General features: G+C 38.2%; 2 protein-coding genes across 2 annotated transcripts; one reads left to right on the forward strand and one right to left on the reverse strand.

Moving 5' to 3' along the window:
* Positions 1 to 3,997: 3,997 nt before the first annotated feature.
* LOC139857492 (plant UBX domain-containing protein 8-like) lies at positions 3,998 to 7,559 on the forward strand. Its single transcript, XM_071846262.1, has 10 exons — positions 3,998 to 4,217; positions 4,650 to 4,711; positions 4,842 to 5,181; positions 5,585 to 5,685; positions 5,814 to 5,925; positions 6,009 to 6,194; positions 6,273 to 6,383; positions 6,778 to 6,921; positions 7,012 to 7,068; positions 7,227 to 7,559. Exons 1-10 carry the CDS (start codon positions 4,131 to 4,133, stop codon positions 7,332 to 7,334), a joined length of 1,308 nt encoding a protein of 435 aa, XP_071702363.1. The 5' UTR covers positions 3,998 to 4,130; the 3' UTR covers positions 7,335 to 7,559.
* Positions 7,560 to 8,673: 1,114 nt separating this feature from the next.
* LOC139860528 (cell wall / vacuolar inhibitor of fructosidase 1-like) lies at positions 8,674 to 9,195 on the reverse strand. The gene has a single exon (XM_071849280.1). It carries the CDS (start codon positions 9,193 to 9,195, stop codon positions 8,674 to 8,676), a length of 522 nt encoding a protein of 173 aa, XP_071705381.1.
* Between the last annotated feature and the right edge of the window lie 11,152 nt (positions 9,196 to 20,347).

Here is a 20,347-nt window from a genome sequence, read left to right on the forward strand (position 1 = left end):
CAGAAAACGGAAAAATGTACCACAATCTCAAGAAGTTCTATTGGTGGCCTAATATGAAGACAGAAATTGCTACTTATGTAAGCAAATGTTTGACGTGTGCAAAGGTCAAAGCTGAGCACCAATCTCCGTCAGGATTACTGCAACAACCGGAAATTCCGCAGTGGAAATAGGAAAGAATAACCATGGATTTCATTACGAAATTGCCAAGGACTGCAAGTAGTCATGATACTATTTGGGTGATAGTTGATCGTCTAACTAAATCAGCTCACTTCCTACCAATAAAGGAGACAGACAGTATGGAAAGATTGGCACGCCTATATTTGAAGGAAGTAGTTTCCAGGCATGGTGTACCTATCTCCATCATATCTGATCGCGACACCCGATTCACATCACGTTTTTGGCAGTCATTACAAAAAGCATTGGAAACTCGATTAGATATGAGCACCGCTTATTACCCACAGACAGATGGTCAAAGTGAAAAAACAATACAAACATTGGAAGATATGTTACGGGCATGCGTGATTGACTTTGGAACCAGTTGGGATCGACACTTACCGTTGGCAGAATTTTCATACAATAACAGCTATCATACGAGCATCAACGCAGCGCCATTTGAAGCACTTTACGGTAGAAAGTGCAGATCTCCTATCTGTTGGAGTGAAGTAGGAGAAAGACAACTTACTGGACCAGAAATTATTCATGAAACCACCGACAAGATCATTCAAATACAACAACGATTGAAAACGGCCATGAGTCGCCAAAAGAGTTATGCTGATGTAAGAAGAAAACCGCTAGAATTTCAAGTGGGCGACAAAGTCATGTTGAAAGTGTCACCCTGGAAAGGCGTTGTACAATTCGGTAAACGAGGAAAGCTAAGTCCTAGGTACGTAGGACCCTTTGAAATCACCGAAAGAATTGGAGCAGTTGCTTATCGATTAAAGCTACCGCAAGAACTTAGTAGTGTTCATGACACATTTCACGTGTCAAATTTAAAGAAATGTTTAGCTGAAGAGGATGTCGTAATTCCTCTTGACGAAATACGAATCAATGATAAACTCCATTTTATCGAAGAACCTATTGAAATCATGGACCGTGAGGTCAAACAATTAAAACAAAGCAAAATACTGATAGTTAAAGTTCGTTGGAGCGCAAGACGAGGACCCGAGTTTACTTGGGAACGTGAAGATCAAATGAAGCAAAAGTATCCACATTTGTTCACTGATATCGCTCATGAAACATGTACTACTCAAACTTTCGGGACGAAATTTTCTTTAACGGGGAGGTACTATGATGACCCAAAAAATTTCGACTTATTTAAACCAATTCTCTATACGATTTATTATTTTGACACGTTAAACAAAGTCTGTTAGATTGAGTCTCAAAATTTTAGAACTGTTTCATATATACAATTACCTTTAACTACTCTCGACGATTCATGAACAATTATATGTATGTATATATATATATATATATATATGTACAAGTAAAAACGACTTTCCTACAGTAAAACACTATTTACTACAGTAAAAATGACTTTGCTACAGTAAAATACTATTTGCTACAGTGAAACCGTATTTGCTACAGTGCTACAGTGAAAACACTATTTGCTACAGTAACACTATTTGCTACAGTAAAACACTATTTGCTAAAGTAAAGACTATTTGCTACAGTAAACACTATTTGCTACAGTAACACACTATTTGATGTCGGCGAACTAGAAAACAAATCACCAATGAGCTGGCAGACCGCCCCATGCGATCGCATGGGAAATGGCCTGGAAAGCCATGCGATCGCATGGCCCCAAAATTCTGGCCAAGTGCTATAAATAGCCACGAATTCGGACGAGTTTATCATACTTATTTTCTTTCTTTCTTCTGCAATCCATAATAATATTTATAATTTATAATTTATAATTTAAAGTTTAATAATAATAAGGTATATACGCGGGTGTTTTAATTCGGGTTTCAAACCGTTTTAAGCTAAGGAAATATTGGGTATTGTTCGGGGTATTGTTCGTGAATCCAAGACCATCCATACAATCATCCGCTATCTTTACGTCTACGTAATTTGCCTACAATATTGAACCACAATATTGAACAGTGAGTTATAGTCTCCCTTTTTAAATACTTTATATATTTTTGGGCTGAGAATACATGCAATTTATTTTAAACGCGATAAGACACAAGTACATACTAAATTCTACACTGAGTTAAACCGAAAATCCCTTAGCTTTGGTAACTAGTAGCTGCCAGTACATAGGATATGGACTGGTGGGCGCGAATAATTGTATATGGATCCATAGGGCTTGACATCCCCGTCCGAGCTAGAGCGCTAGCCTTTTAACGGACGTATGTTATTTGAGTTTAAGACACGTTGGTTTGCGTGTATTAAAACGAATGGGGTAATTATCACTATAGCGTTAAGTTTAGTTACCAGGGTGCTCTGTTACGTAGAATCTATTGATAAACTTTTGATGAAATCTTGTGCTCTATCTTTATATATTTATGACTCGAGCAATTAAACCTATAACTCACCAACATTCGTGTTGACCTTTTTATCATGTTTTATTCTCAGGTCCTTAGACTGCTTCCGCTGTGATATGCTTGTTGCCTGCATGGAGTCTCTCATGCTTTGTATAAAGTTTATTGCATTCTAAATAAAACTGCGTTGTGTAATAAATAATTGGACTGTGATGTCAACCTGTAAATTAAAGACTTATGTATTTTGGGGTTTTGCTTATACCTAAGCACTCGCCCACATGTTTATAACTTTCTATGTTTAGAAAGTCACTTATTTTAATGAATGCAATATTTTATCAAAACGTATAATATAGAGGTCAAAACCTCACTGTGGAATCAATGATTAACGTGCCGCGTCAATAGCGTTTTTGACGGGTCGTTACAATCTACTTGAGCGTCTTTAAACGCATTTTGTATAGCTTTTCCCATCCGTATCATCTTCGTTGCAATCCTGTAAACAAAACGAGTTGTCCGACACCTGCTTATTCTTTTTCTTTTCATTCACCTTACCTTTGTCTTTAGAACCATATTTCTTCACTCCGGGCCCACGAAATTTACTCGAATGTCTGAACCAACCCCGACAAAAACCTTTACACTTTTCATCCGTACAAATACAATGCCTCCTGCCCTCACTATTACCTATGGCAACCTTGGATAAATTGTCTAACAAACATGACGTAGCCAACCTATCTGATCGAGACACTTCCGGCCATGCAACAACATTAACGGTCTCGCTCAATTTTCTTTTTTGTTGACGAACCCATTATTTTCCAACGCCACATCTATCTCCAAATAATGAACGTCATAAGGAATTGAAATCACTCCAACCCTGCCCCCGAATTAACATCAGACAGTTGAACCCCTATTTTCATTAGCCCCTTACCCGAAGCCGAATCCCCACCACAAGTTGTCTGATCCGAAACCAAGGGTGACTTGCCCAAACAGTTAGTGCCAGTAGCAGCCAATCTCGATCCCAAAACAGAACTCGAACCTACAGGACACATTAACACCCACAACCTCATCCGCTTCTAATCTAGAAGCACTCTTAGATACACCCTTGTCAATGGCAACCCCACTAACACTTACCTTCTGCACAAACTCACCCACATTAACCCCATCACACTCACTGTTCAAACTTATAATCCAATCTACATCGAAACTAACTTCCAAAACGCGATTAATAGTAATGACATAAAAGGTGAACTTCCGTTAATAGTAATGACATAAAAGTAATAGCAATGGCATCCTTTAATATAAATAAACAAAGGTAGTAATATAAATAAAAGGTGAACTTCCGTTAAGTTTAAGCTGAATAATGCTTTGACGGTGGTTAAGTTGTAAAGCTATCAAACTAAATATTCAAAATGTAAAAATACAACAGTACAGGGGCCAAATCAAACCTTGTTTACAAGATTTATACGTATATACGTATACGATTGATATAAAAATAAGTATATATTCCTTACTTTTCTCAAGAGGAAATCATCCTGTTTAATCGATTTTGATCCTATACAAATTACATATATACAATACAAATACATAAAGTATATAAATACAGACGAGCAGATTCTGTGGCGTAAGTGAATCAATTTGGCCCTCTAATTTCATAAAATGGAAACAACACTTGATCAACAATCAATCGAGACGTTTATGAGTATCACCGGTTCGTCTGAGCCGGTTGCTATTCAAAAACTCACGGTATCATTTTTTTCTTATTATTTTTGTTTTATTAATTTCTTGTTATTATTTGTTTACTACGAGTATGTTTTATTGAATCGTTTTAATATGTGTTTTTTGATCGTTGTTATTGTTAATTTGTGCTATTATGGTTATTATTAATTTTTAATACAATTTTTTTGTAGATTGTAATTTGTATTTTGATTTGATTAATTGAATGTGGGGTTTTAGGCTTTTTTTACTTTTATAATTTGTCTATCATAATTTTGTAGTTGAATTGATGTAAAATATTTATATTGCTTATGTTCTAAGAAAGTCACTTACTTTGATATTTAATTTGGAACTTGTAAGTTTGGAATATTAGAACTGATAATGAATTTACAGGTTTAATAAGTTTAAATTTGAGTATTTTTAGGATATCAGTCTTGTACTATTTATCTTTTTGATTATCAGGAGCATGGTGGCAATCTCAATCAAGCAGTTAATTCTCATTTTACTCAAGGAGATACAAACATGTCAGTTTCAATTAAATTAAATTCCCCTATTATGTCAAATTACAAAATTAGAAAAAAAAAGATAAAATAATAATAAACCTTTTCGTTTATATCATCTATTTCTGACACAAAGATTTCGTGATTTCAACAGACATGAAACCAATGTTGCAGCTCAACAGGAGGATTTAATGGACATAGACGAACCAATTGTGGGACCATCTGACGATATCACCGACACTTTACAAAGAAACGTTTCTGAAACTCGTGGGGCCCAGATTGTCGACGATGATGATGCTCGTGTGACTCCAAGTGCTCCCGCAATTGATCATTTACCTGAAGTTGGTATAGAAGAGGAGATGATCAAAGCTGCAATCGAGGCATCCAAACGCGAGGCTGAAATTAGTCAAACGGTCAATGCTGATTTACCTCTGCAATTGCAGTCTCAGTTAGATGATCCTGAAATTAATGATGCGGGACATGCATCTTTAAAGGTTTGTGTTCCAGTTTCACCATTGCTAAAGTTAAATGATCACACAGGTTGGGTGAAAGGTCAAAAATGGGTCATCTTTGGTACAGGTTGAAATGGGCTGGGTTAACTTTATTCACCTCGTGTCCCCAATATTTTTAATTAATTAATTGCGTGCCAAATATGATTGCAAATTAGATGAAATTTCAACAGTTGCTGCCATTAATATATATATATATATATATATATATATATATATATATATATATATATATATATATATATATATATATATATATATATATATATAATTTTTTTCAATTGTCAATTCTTTTATTAGATAGATTTAGGAGGTTTTATGCCACCCTTATGTTTTTTTTTTTTTTTTTTTTTAAATAATTTTTTTTATATTACTTAAATTTTTATAGCAAGAGAAGACCTCTCGTGAACTAGAATCTGAAGCTGGACCATCGGAAACAGGGGCTGAGGTTGAAGAAGGTGCCACATTGGCATTATCTTCAAACGGAAGGTAAAAAACGAGTACCATTCTGTTTAATTTATTTATTTACTTATTTTTACCATTTTATTATTTAAACCTCGAGACAATTGGAAGTATATATAAACTTATTATTATGACATTACAAAAACATTATATAGGTTAACTGAAGATGCAGCAGACGAACAACCTCTAGTTAGGCACAGGAGTCGACGTAGATCTTCTAGAATCATGAGACAACAACTGGACGTGGGTCCCACACAACACGATGAAGTATTATTACCCGATTTCATACTACAAATTTCTCTTTAATTTAATTGCTAGTTATTTTTATTTGGTTCCTTGTTATTAAATAGTGGGGAGGCATTTCGTCTGAAGAGCACGATGAAGCGGTTATGCTCGAGGCGGCAATGTTTGGTGGTGTGCCTGAAGGTGCAGCGGCTTATCATGTACCGTATGCAACTGGTGGGCCCTACACTAGGTCAACACCTCGTCCACCGTCTCCTTCTCTTACTGCTCAACGCTTGATAAGGGAGCAACAGGTAAACCATAAGAGCTTAAACTCTGGTTAAGTTAAGTTTAGTATCTGTGTCTAAGTCAAAAGGTTTGACTTTTTACAGGATGATGAATATTTAGAAGCGTTGCAAGCTGACAGGGAAAAGGAGTTACTTGAACAGGCAGAAGAAATTAAAAAGGAACAAGAGGCACAAAGAAAATTGGAACAAGAACAGGTTGGGATTTTAGATATCTGACTCATACATGGAAATTGAGACCCATACTCTCAAGCTTTTGGGTCAATTGGGTCTTTGAAAAAAAAAAGAAGCATGCCAATGTATATCAATCAATATTTCCTTTTATATATTAAATAATATAGATAATAAATAAATATAACAAAAGTATTTATTTTGACCCATTTGACTCATGACCTGCTTCAGCCCATTAACCAACTTGACCCCCAACCTGAACCATTTGGACTTCTTCAAAAGTCTGACCCGTTTGACATAATGACCCATTTCAACTTAAAACCGTTTTGACCCGTTACTCAAACCAGCCCAACCTGACCCGTTTTCCAGGTAAAATCTGACTAGACTAAAATATATTAAATGTCCGACTATCTTAATGTAGGAAATTGAAAGGCAGTTAGCAGTTAAGGAAGTTTCGCTTTCGCCTGAACCTGCATCTGATGACGAGAACGCGGTGACCCTTCTCGTGCGTATGCCAGATGGAAGCCGCCGGGGTCGACGTTTTCTTAGGACTGACAAATTACAGGTAAAATATAGTGATGATGTCATGCGTTCTGTTATTTGTCATGTGCGTATATCCATATCTTATGTTTCTTCTTTTTTTGTCTCTTATCAGTATCTTTTCGACTTCATTGATGTTGGGAGAGTGGTCAAGCCTTGCACATACAGATTGGTAAATCACTTGTTTTTATTTCTTATGTCAATTTTAAACTAACGTTTTATGCGATTTGTTTGGCGATCATAGATAATGCTTGAAATTACCTTTAGATTTAATGCTCTATAATGGCTAACCTAATAGTGGTTTTAACTCTTGCTGCCTTGTTATGACAGGTAAGACCATTTCCTCGACGTGCGTTTGGTGATGGAGAAAGCAACTTAACCTTGAACGAACTGGATTTGACTAACAAGCAGGAAGCATTGTTTCTTGAATTAATTTAAACCCATACCCCCTTACTTCTTATGTAAATTATGAAAGTAGACTGTTTATACATGATCATAAATTTCTTGTTGATTAATTTATATGCACCTCAAATTTGTGATTGTAAATTTTATGTGTTATTTGCTTGATGTATGGGTTCTGGTGTAGGCAGCACGTGTCTAGTTCGAGCTGGACTCATTAGATGTCAGTGTCTTAATTGATGGTTTTATGTTAGGGACTTAATATGATTTCTTGTTCAATATCATTGATGGGTAATATGGTTTATGTGAATAGATCTTAAAATGGACCTTTTGGATGGACTAGAATATGTTATGTTAATACTGTACCAAATAATGGGATTCTTGTATCTTACAATCCATCCATTTTTGAATGACATAATTACGCGGACAGTCCCTATGGAAAGCTCAGATTTCACTCTTAATTCCTAAATTTGTTTTTGCATGGTCAGTCCTTGTAGTGTACCATTCTTGCACGTATAGTCTTTGAAAGTGACCGCCGTTGCGGTCTGCCCGCTTCAACCGCCCTTTCACCTCCCAAAGAGCAAAGTTGGCTTTTGATGAGAGCAGATAAAGTCACCTCACATTGGTTGCATGTGAGGTATTTTCGGTATTAGACCTTCCCATTCCTCTTTCCCTTTCATTTTCATTTACTCACCTTCAAATTCTTATCTTTTTTAATAAAACTAATCATTTACATCTACATAATCAATCATCTCACAAATTAAAATAAAACCCATTACCAATTAAAATAAAAACCCAAACTCATTTAAAATCCTTTTCTCCTTTAATCATTTATTGGTCGAGAAGCATCAGATCAGTTCTGTAAAGTGTGCTCTTCTTTGTCAGTTTGTTCATAGAAAGTTGAGGATGCGCCACATCGTTCAGATGATGTGCCGCATCAATTGCTTCAGCACTTGTAAGAAAATTGTGGTTTTTCTGAAAATTGGTCTAGGTCGTTTCATGTATAGTTCATGTGTTGTGTTGGTTGTGCATGTTTCTACACTGAAAAGTGAAAGCATGCGCTCTTCTCTATAAGTTTGTTCGTAGCTCTTTAATTAATACGGAGTAAAATGTTGATGTTGCCTTTAAAAAATAAAAAGATTATATAGTACTCCGTAGTATAAATCGGCGTCATTACAACGCGAGGGAAACTAGAAACTAGTTTTAACAGGATAAGTGTCCTCGTTAGTAATGTTTTTGTATTATATAACCGAACACAAAGCTTATAAAAAAATTTTGACACAAAGAAAGAAAACAAACATAAAGCCAAATTTTAATTTGGCAATGTATATATATATAGATCACTTGTAACCTTTAAAATCACACATCACACATTAACTTAATATAGCTGACGAATAATTTGCCTAATTGTATTAGCAACATGGTTCATATCGGTGTTTAAATCCGTCATTGGCGATGTGTGACCATTCTGGCTAAACGTGTCCTCGCACGCGTCTGCCTCCACAGCAGCATCCGCTATCCCGTCCTCAGCAAACATAACTCGTCCAAGGCTCAATGCTTGAACAGCTAACGGTACATCTACCTTCACTGTAGTATTATACGCATCGTAACAATAGTCCAAATCCATTTTTAACTCGGGTTGAGATTTCCTAAAATCCTCAATCTTTTGTATGATTGTGATACCTTTGTTTTTCACTTCATCAACTCCTATTAAAGCTAATTCGCTCAAATCTGCGGTTCTACTTTTGGGGTTTGCTAAAAGAATTGACATGCACAGATCGTAGTATTCGGTGTGTTTGCATGTGTCTTGTATAAATTTTTCGTCTGCCCTTAATGGAATGATGGTTTCTTGAAGGACTAGAATAACAAAGAGGATTCTGAATGGTGATATGAACTTCATGATAGACAGGGGAATATGTGACCTTTTTTTAGTTATTTTTTTTCAATTTGGGAGAGTATATCTTGGTGCTTGGTAGCTACCAGTATATAAATTACATTAAATGAAATTAAAATTAATTTCAAATATTAAATAGGGAGTAAATGCTTTTCACCAATTCACTAAAAGTAATACTTCAATAGTGTGAAATGGTGAATATGATACGCATTAAAAGTAACCACATTATGATTATAATCGTTTAAACTAGAAATTCTACAACAACAACAACAACAACAATAACCAATCCCACGAGTGTAGGGTATGGGGGATGTGGAGTGTAGACAATCATTCCTCGAACCCTAGATTAGAGGAAAGTCACTACTCCACCCGCGGGTATAGAACCCGCGACTAGATAAGATCGTCCCACCCTCTACTCGAGAGCCAGGAGATTGCTTCCTGAGGGACCTCCGGCCAAGAAAGCTCAATAAAACGAGAAAGTGCGGGCATACATACCTGTAAGCGTTATGTGCGTCTAGAAAGATGAAACCATACGAATAAGCCAAAAAAGAAAACACATATAACAGTAATGCACAACAGTATGACAGATAGCATGAATAATATAATGCGCAGTAATATGTAAATTCCAGTAAAAAAAATACGTATAACTAAACATGTATACATATAGATACAGACATACATATACACTTAGATACATACATACATACATAAACAGAAACACCTAGATACCGAGATGCAATATACTGCTATACAGGTAAAACAGATACCATGTAAAGGGATATATATATATATATATATATATATATATATATATATATATATATATATATATATATATATATATATATATATATATATATATATAAAATATGAAGTGTAGCTATATAATATATAGTTATAGTTAAAAAAAACAAAAAAAAAAAAAAAACTGTAGCGCCTATATTAGTTCTAATATGCCTAAAAAAGAGTCATACTCAATTACACTAATTCTACTCCTCCACATGCTCCTATCAGAAGTCATGTCCTCCGTTAGTAGAAGCTCTTTCAGGTCAAGCTTCAATCTATCCTCCAACCTACGTCTGGGTCTACCCCTTCTCCTTACGCCCCCAACAACGAGGGTCTCGACTCTCCTAACCGGGGCTAAAAGTGGGCGCCTCAAAACATGCCCAAACCATCTAAGTCTTCCTTCCCTCAGCTTGTTGGTTATGTTTCCAACTTCCAAGTTCTCCCTAAAAACTCCATTTGGTATCATATCAAGCATGGTCTTGCCACACGTCCACCTAAGCAGCCTCATTTCTGCCACCTCCATCCTCCTCTCTTGGGCTTTCGTCATTGGCCAACACTCTGATCCGTACAGCATGGCCGGTCTGATTGCCACCTTGTAGAATTTCCTTTTCAATTTGAGGGGTATCTTCTTGTCGCACAACACCCCTTTCGCTGCCCTCCACTTCAACCATCCTGCTCGTATACGATGTGCCACATCCTCATCTATCCTTCCCGATTTGTGAAGCATCGAGCCTAAATATCTAAAGGACTCTCGTGGAGGTAAAGTCTGATCCCCAATTCGGACATCCACTATATCCTCTTGTTCCTCTTCGCTCGTATTAAAATCGCATCTAAGGTACTCCGATTTAAGTCTGCTAATCCGTAGGCCATTTGATTCTAGGGCGATCCTCCGTTGCTCTAGCCTTCTGTTAAGCTCATCCTGGGAATCCGAAACTAATACAATATCGTCGACGAATATTAGGCACCATGGGATGTCATCTAGTATCCTTTGAGTTAGTTCGTCTAAGATCAAAGCGAAAAGATATGGGCTAAGGGTCGATCCCTGATGTAAGCCTACCTCTACCGGGAAAAACTCTGTGTTTCCTACCGTCGTACCTACACGAGTCTTCGCCCCCTCATACATATCTCTAATCGTTCTTATATATCTACTTGGGACATCCCTAACATTAAGAGTCTTCCAAATCAGCTCGCGCGGGACACAGTCATAAGCCTTTTCCAAGTCTAAGAACACTGATGTGTGAAATCTAGTATATAATTTATCTTGAAAAATGCCGGTTTAAAGATTACTACACACTAACGGGCAGTGTACCCGATCGTGCAATAGTATAAAGTTGGTAATTCCGAAATCGTTCCAAGGACAGTTTTAAACGTGAGAATTAAGATTGCAACTAATAAAATAAACTAAGTTAATCTATGAAAATCGAAAGTACGAGATAATTTATTTTGTGGCTATTTAACGATTAGCCAAATCAAAGATTGATTAAAAGTAAAAGATAATATTTTTGTGTTTTTAAGTTTATAAGAAATAAATGCAGACTCAACGAAAAGTAAAGATTTTTGAATTCAATAGATAAAAGAATGTTCGCCTAGATCTCCTATTCGCAGTGTCAGATGATTTGTTATTAAGCTCTAGTTCAATTTATCAATACATGCAACTACAGAGTCGGTTTACCCAGAGTTCTCTTTTAGCAAACACGTCAAACTTGGATTTATTGGCTTAGGGTTCCCTTTCACCAAAGACCTCTTTCGTTTGTGACTTAGTAATTAACTAATTATAAGATTAAGATTCAATTGGTTACGTGTTCGCTCCACACAATTCACCCCTATTTAGTTTAATCTTTGTTACCTGGTTTACCCCCTTGGTCCAGTAAGCACCCAATTGGTTAAGATAAATCAATTGAAAACTAGTGTACTAAATTGAAACAGGGTTCCCTTTGTTCAAACAAGATCACTAATCAACCTAGTAACAATAATCAACCTAGTAACAATAATCAACATCCACAAAGATGGTTCTTAATCAAAACTCATAATTATCATGCATTAATCAAATCAAACATTAAAGTATCATCCAAACACATACGAATATTCAATCTAGACAAATATTTAAATGCTTAGCCAACCATGGCTAAAACCAAAATCACAAATAAACAATTAAGAGTATTCATAATGATGATAAGAATTAAACCTAATGAAAATTGTGTTCTTGAATGATGAACGGATCGAGACGCGTTTCCGGAATGATTGATGTGTTAGAATGACCTTGGGGTTCCCCAAAAATCACCCTTTTTCGTCAAAAAGCTGCTGGGATTCGTCTGGATGCAAAAGTGATAAATTAGGGTAAAAATTCGGGCTTTAAATAGTAAAGTTCTGAAACCGACAGAAGATGGAGCGGCGCTCCAGATATGGAGCGGCGCTCCATATAGCTGAAAACTGATCCTTTGGATTCCAAAACCCCTCGAACTGAAAATCCTGCCTATTAGAGCGGCGCTCCATGTTTTGGAGCGGCGCTCCAGATCCTTTTTGCTGAATCCGGACTGTAAAACTCATAAAATCACTCGTTTTCGTACCAAACTCGAATCGAACCAATCTCTTTCACTCGTTTCCATAGAAAATTACTAAAACCATCAAATAACTTCAAATTTCATCTCCTTTGTCTTAGAACTCGAACTATCACAACACTTATCGAAATAACACCAAATCGTATCCAAAAGGACCAAAATGTGCCCGATATCGCTAAGGAAAATCTGTATTAAATATGCGATATCAAACAACCCCACACTAGAGTTTTGCTTGTCCTCAAGCAATTAAACTCGATAATAATCTTCTACCATAGAGTAACATCTTCAAAAGTATGTAGAACCAAACCAAAAACCAACAAACCAACAACTAGCGTGGGCATGATTTGGAGTAAATACCAACCATACCTCCCACTTGCATTCCCCCAAAATTAACTTCCCAATCCCCAAGCAATCAAATATGAACAAAGTAGCTAATTAAAGTCTTGAATAGCGTACCAAATAAAATGAGGCAAAGAATCTCGAACCATAATGTAAATCTTCAAAGGAACTAGGAATCAAGTGGGAGCCAAACACCAAAGATATAACAATCGAACTCATGTGCCAAAAAGAACGCACGGGCTACCCCGCAATTGGTCAAGCCAATGCCTCCCATAGTACCTAACATCGCGAGATGTCGGTAAGAAAATAATGTGCTTAGGAGGATACACATTACGTCCGGATATCATCGATAATTATGAGGTAATCATCTAATCCGTTAAGTCAACCATAAAGATTAAAGTTTATCAGGTTTAAAAGCTGATATCTTACCTTTTCGGAGGTTATCTACTGGGAATCTGATCAATCACTAACATTTTGTGTATCATGGTGCGCTTCCCATTTGGCTAGCAAATCTCCCTCATTGAGATAAGCTTTGACTACCAGTTTTCCTATTTGACGTTGAGGCCTGGTAGATTTCCAGTCGATTTTAGCAATGTCTTTTCAAGATTTTTCGTCACCCTACAACTGGTCTGGACTACAACTTCTGAAACAAATCAGCAAGTGTGTCGTTCGAGAGACTTGACTCCCTTTAGGATGGAATAGATACATCTTGTGTGGTTAAATAAAGTGGTCGGGTGCAACATTGTCCTTGTTAGGAGAAACAATGAGGATCGCCCTGTTTAAGTTTTTGATCTAGCGTATGGCCCGGTTTCGACCGCACGCTACTATCGCCGTTCATACGGTTGACACCCGCCTTGGTGCAGATGACCTACGTATGAATTTTTATGTTCATGTAGGATTTCACATTCAAAATAATGAACATGTTTTGAAAGTTCAAGACTTTCACCTCTAACAGTACCTCATCGTGAAATGATGGGTAACGAAATGGTACAGCTTAAGAGGTATACGTACCAAGTGAAATGGTCAGAAGACTTTACTTCTTTAATGAGTAGATCTGACTCACTCGAGAATGCCAATCTATTTCAATTGACACTCGGTTTAAATCCCAAAAACCTTTGGGTGCCATAGCTTTTGGCTATGGGTTGTGTTGTCTAAGCAAACACAAGCACGTAGCTATTGTTCCTAAAAAGGATAACACTGGTGAAGCTCAAGGCTCCTCTTCCCACAGTATCACATCACTAAATGATGCAATAATAAAATGATATAGTTTCGGAAGTCTGCTATACCAAGTAACCAAAAGTTTTTGATCTGGCACGTGATTCGGTCACAATCACGTTATGCAATCACCGCTCTCTCACGGTTTACACCCGTTTTGGTACAGGTGACCTACTATTGAGTTCCCCGAACTCGTTGGATTTCATGTCCAAGATAATGAACATGTGGGACAATTTTGGCTTCTTAAAAACACAAAATTTGCCATAAAATACCAAGCCAATTTTCATAATAAAGGTTTTGGCCGAATTTTCAACTGTTTTTCTACATTTTTATTTATTTTTAAACTAACTTTTCTATTTTTTATTTTATTTTACCCCTAATTTTTCATTTTTTTTACGACCAAAACCCGTGAAACGTCAAGTCTTTTTAAATCAAAACTAATATGATGATGATTCCATTAACAACCAACCAGAGAGATTTTACATCCCCCACCCCACACTTGAGCTCAAGTAATGTCCTCATCACTTGAGATCAAAATTAGATAAAAATTGGAAGGGTTATGTGAGAAAGAAAATACAAAAACTTATCGAGCTTAACCACTGATCACGGAATGCCAGTGACAGATGGCGCTGAACTGACTGCCAGCATAAGAACATCGTCCATTCCCGATCATCACACCAATATCATCAATCATACAGTTTTGCTAAACTTAATGCCAGACTTGAAAAATCGTTTCACCAACAAACCTAAGAAAAGAAAAACAAACGAACTACATAACATGACATGGTGGCACAACCCGATGCCAAAACGCCTTGTCCCTCAAATAAGTTTCAAAGTACATAAACAGCAAATAAAATTATTCAAGTACAGACCAAATGAAAAAGAAATAGTTTCAAACAAATACAACATAAACATGCGCAACAAATCAATCATTCCTCGGCCACAAGTCTCTGAACGGGTCCCAATCCACACCATAAGTATCCTGACAAGCTTGGTACGGGTCATATGAGGGATCCGGCCTCGGGGGAGTAACTGATGTATAATCAGGAATGGTAGTCCGCGTCGGAATATACGCCTCCGGGTTCTGACGTATTTGTCGCTAAAGTTGTCTCTGATGAACCTCCCACTGATTGTGGGCCCGAATCCCTCTCACATCATACTCTACCCTGTCAACTCGCTCACCCAAACGACCCATCTCCGTTCCGAACTGTCCCAGCGCCGTGTTAATCGCACCATAACTATTCTGGTGCCAAACCTGCATATCCTCGTTATGCCTGCGCTGCTCCTCTAGCATCCTCTGATTATGCTCAACCTGAGCATCATACGCTGACCGGCTATCCCGAAACTCCAGATGAATACCGTCTACACTGTTAACCAACGAATTCCAACTCTCTTCACCAAGTGTCCACGTATCCTGCACGTTCGCAGCACTCGAGCTACCTGCCTCATACGTTGATCGACTAACACCACTTCCATGACCACGTCCAGCCCCATCTCCTGGTTGTTGTTGTTCATCGTCCACCAAAACCCAACCTTGTGGACCTCTTCGGATAAACTCAGCTTTCGAGAAAAATAGAATATTAGTGGGCATCGCCTCAACCCCCAACATATCACACCTACTAGTCGGGACCGAAAATGCCCGAGCAAACCTAGTAACCAAATGCCCACCTAACAACAGGCGTTCTGTTCGTTTATCTGTGCCAATCTCTTGAAACCATGCTCCTAACATACATGGGACGTCAATCCTCTCTCGCAATTTAATCTGCTGAAGAATCCAAAGATCTCTTCTCTGAATCTTATTTGCATTTCCTCTAACCATGAACATAGTAGCAATCATCTTGAAAATAATTCGGTCCTCCGGAAGTCGAAGCATTGACTGAACACTTCGACTTGAACTAAACGGACCCGCAGTATCTCTCGCCACTGTTGGCCAATAATCACTTTCACTAAACGCCCCCTGCCCAAACACTTTGCACTGAATCAAAAACCACTTTAAATCATTATCGTTCAACTCGGGATACAAATCTAACGCCCGAGCTACCCCAATCTTACTCATGTTCCGCTCTAACCCGCCTAATCTGAATGTCAAGAACTCTGCCTCGGTCGGAGAGGCTCGCGGTCGACAACTCACTGTTGAAAAGAACTCGATAGTCAACTATTCAAAAACATCTTCACGTATTTCAAACAACCTTTCATAAGGCCTCAGCTCTTGACCCGCATATGTTACCCACAAATACTGACGCAATCTCCTTACAATATTGTTTCCCAACGCTTTGAGTTGCGTCCAATCCAAATAAAAAGTTCGTTCGATCGGACGGGCGCTAACTAGTGTAAAACGTTCTTCTAATTCCTCATCATTCGCAATTTGAGACAACCAGAGTTCCGGGTTATTTGGTGGTTGTCTTGGTTGTTCTGTGTTTCCTCTCGATCTCTGCACACATGAAACAAATAAAGAAACTAAAACACCAAACTCAAAAGTTAGTGTTAGTCAAAATAATAAGCACCAAATTCCCAACTCAACCAAAACATGTTACATGATAAGTCACTTTAAAGACAATCACCAAGTTAACCGAGTAACGCATGTAAACATGCCAAGAACTCAAATCTATACATATCAAAGTATCTCTTAAAACATAGCAACACAACAACCATACCAAAACATGTCAAACATGACTACTCATAACACTTGTAACTTTCTCAAATCCAATAAAGTTCATCATGTTTGCAAACTTACACCAATTCAAACAACTACTATCAAACTACTCATCTCATCACAAAACATAAGTTATGACTCTTCTAGTATGGCATCATAAATAATTAAACCCAATATAGCACAAGTCAATCATACCAACATGACCCGCCCATATGAACACAACCCCACAATAGTGCAAAAACATATAATCAACTCAAGAACAAGAACAATTTCAAGCAAGTAACTCCTTTATCGCTTACAAATTCGGATTCTCAAACACACAAACCCTAGGTTCAAGTATAACTTCTAAAAACACAAGATTAATCATGAATTTAAATCATACAATGATAATCTAGCAAAACCCATTACTAATTAGAACACAAAACCCCAATTGAACAAACTCCACACTAATTCATCATGTAAATCAAAGATTAAGCAAGTAAATACACACAATTAGATGAAATTAGTAAGATAGAAAACAAATTCGGACCTTAGGGGGAGCCATTCTTGCAAGATGAGAAGTAATTAGTCAAGTTATTGAAGTTTAGAAAATTAGGGTTTTTAGATCTAGCTGTTTGTAGGTGTAGAAAATTAGATAGAATGAAAAGAATGAAAGAGGTTGAGTGTAAAATAAGTTGGAACCCGCCTCCTATTTTTGTGTGGTTGAAAAATTCATTTTTTTTTAAAAATCAAAACAGCCTGCCCGTCAGACAAATGGAGCGGCGCTCCAGATGTGGCGCGGCGCACCGAATTGTCGCGCGGCACTCCAATGGTCATAAAAATCATGTCTAGGAGTTTCAAACATCTGGCACATCAGGTACGTACCATCTGAGCGGCGCTCAAGGTTTTGGAGCGGCGCTCCAAATGCTGAAAACCCAGTATTTCGCAATTTTAAGCCATTTTAACCCAATTTCTCAACCTAAAGACCAACCATAACCCCAAACAAAAAGCCGAGCACGATCACGTTGCACATATTATGAAACAAGCACAAAAACATACAAACTCTACAAAAATGTGAAGTTTATTACCGAGTCATTCACAAGACTCGTTACCAACTTCAAGTGACATTAGGATCGGGTTCAACGTGGACCCCGTCATCAATCTCCAACGGACCATCGAAATATGTCTTCACTCGATGTCCGTTAACCTTAAAGGTAGTACCACTCGCATTTTTCAACTCAATCGCACCGTATGGGTACACCTTAACAACCTCAAATTGTCCCGTCCACCGGGACTTAAGTTTTCCCGGTAAAAGCTTCAATCTAGAGTTAAACAAGAGCACTCGATCGCCCTCATTAAACTCTTTCGGACCCTTTAACCTTCTATCATGCCATAGCTTGGTTTTTTCTTTATAAATCAACGAATTCTCATACACATCAAGGCGTAATTCACCAAGCTCATTCAATTGCCCCGCCCTTAGGCGTCCGGCTTCCTTCAAATCCAAATTGCACTTTTTAAGTGCCCACATCGCCGTATGCTCAATCTACAATGGGAGATGGCATGCTTTTTCATAAACCAACCGATAAGGAGTGGTACCAATCGGTGTTTTGTAGGCGGTTCGAAACGCCCACAAAGCTTCATCGAGCTTATTCGCCCACTCCTTCGGATTCGACCCCACAGTTTTCTCAAGAATTCCTTTAAGAGCTCGATTGGTATTCTCAACTTGTCCACTCGTTTGGGGATGGTACGGAGTAGAAACTTTATGGAGAACTCCATATCGCTTCAACACCTTCTCCATTTGGGCGTTACAAAAATGAGTACCCCTATCGCTAATCAAAGCTTTAGGACTTCCAAATCGAGAGAATAAACGCTGAAGGAAAGAAATCACAACTCGTGCATCGTTTGTAGCTAAAGCTTGCGCTTCGGCCTATTTAGACACGTAGTCAATAGCAACGAGTATGTAACTATAATTCTGAGATTTCGGAAATGGCCCCATAAAGTCAATCCCCCAAACGTCAAATATTTCGCAAACTTGGATGCTTTGTTGAGGCATCTCGTCCCGTTTGGTGACTTTACCGTCCCTTTGACAAGAATCGCACGATTTGCAAATCCGGTGGGCATCCTTGAAAATTGTCGGCCAAAAGAAGCCGGCATCATAGACTTTACGCCCCGTGATTTGGGGTCCAAAATGCCCACCGGTAGGCCCACTATGGCACTCGGTCAAAATATGCATACACTCCTCACCGGAAACACACCGGCGGATAACCCCATCGGGACAACAACGAAAAAGATAGGGAGCCTCCCAGAAATAGTACTTAAGGTCACTGAAGAATTTCTTCCTCTTTTGATGTGACCACCCTTTTTCCAAGAATCCCTCAATGAGATAATTAGCAATGTCCACGTACCATGGCTCGTCCACCTTGTCCATCGCCATGAGATATTCATCGGAAAAATCATCATGGATACTCGACTCGTGAAGGACTTCGAGATTTGAATTCTTGAGTCTAGACAAGTGGTCAGCCGCTAGATTTTCAGCACCCTTCTTATCCCGGATCTCGATATCGAATTCTTGCAAAAGCAAGATCCATCTAAGCAGTCGAGGTTTTGCATCCAGTTTTGAAAATAGGTACTTAAGAGCAGAATCGTCCGTAAAGACTATAGTCTTTGATAAGACTAAGTAGGACCGAAACTTGTCAAACGAAAAGACCACCGCAAGGCGCTCTTTTTCAGTGGTAGTATAATTCAATTGCGATCCTTGTAAGGTCTTGCTTGCATAATAAATGGGTCGGAAATTTTTCTCGACCCTTTGACCCAAAACAGAGCCAACAGCAAAATCAGAAGCATCGCACATAAGCTCGAATAGAAGAGACCAATTCGGAGCAACTATGATGGGTGCATTGATCAGTTTCTCGTTAAGAAGATCGAATGCCTTTTGGCACTCGTCGGAGAAATTCCAAGGCGTGTCCTTTTCAAGGAGTTTATTCATCGGGTTAGCAATTTTAGAAAAATCCATAATGAACTGCCGGTAAAAACCGGCGTGCCCGAGAAAACTCCGAACACCCTTAACATCAGTGGGAGGTGGAAGGTTCTTAATAGCTGTTACCTTCGCAGGATCCACCTCAATACCGTTCTTAGATATCTTGTGCTCGAGAACTATGCCCCCTTGAACCATGAAATGGCACTTTTACCAATTGAGCACAAGATTTAGACTTTTCACACATTTCCAACATCCGTTCTAAATTAAGAAGGCATGAATCAAAAGTGTCACCGAAGACCGAAAAGTCATCCATGAACACCTCCATGCAATCTTCTATCATATCATGGAATATGGCCATCATGCACCTTTGAAAAGTGACCGGAGCATTGCAAAGGCCAAAGGACATGCGTTGGTATGAAAATGTGCTATACGGGCACGTGAAAGTAGTTTTCTCCTGGTCCTCGGGCGAGATAGGAATTTGGAAATAGCCCGAAAAACCATCAAGAAAACAATAAAAGCTGTTTCCCGCTAACCTCTCTAGCATTTGATCCATGAAAGGTAACGGGAAGTGGTCCTTGCGTGTGACGTCATTCAACTTCCGATAGTCAATACAAACACGCCACCCCGTGACAGTCCTAGTGGAAATTAACT

This window comes from Rutidosis leptorrhynchoides, chromosome 7 (assembly GCF_046630445.1).
Source record: "Rutidosis leptorrhynchoides isolate AG116_Rl617_1_P2 chromosome 7, CSIRO_AGI_Rlap_v1, whole genome shotgun sequence".
In the NCBI taxonomy this organism is placed as follows: domain Eukaryota; kingdom Viridiplantae; phylum Streptophyta; class Magnoliopsida; order Asterales; family Asteraceae; genus Rutidosis; species Rutidosis leptorrhynchoides.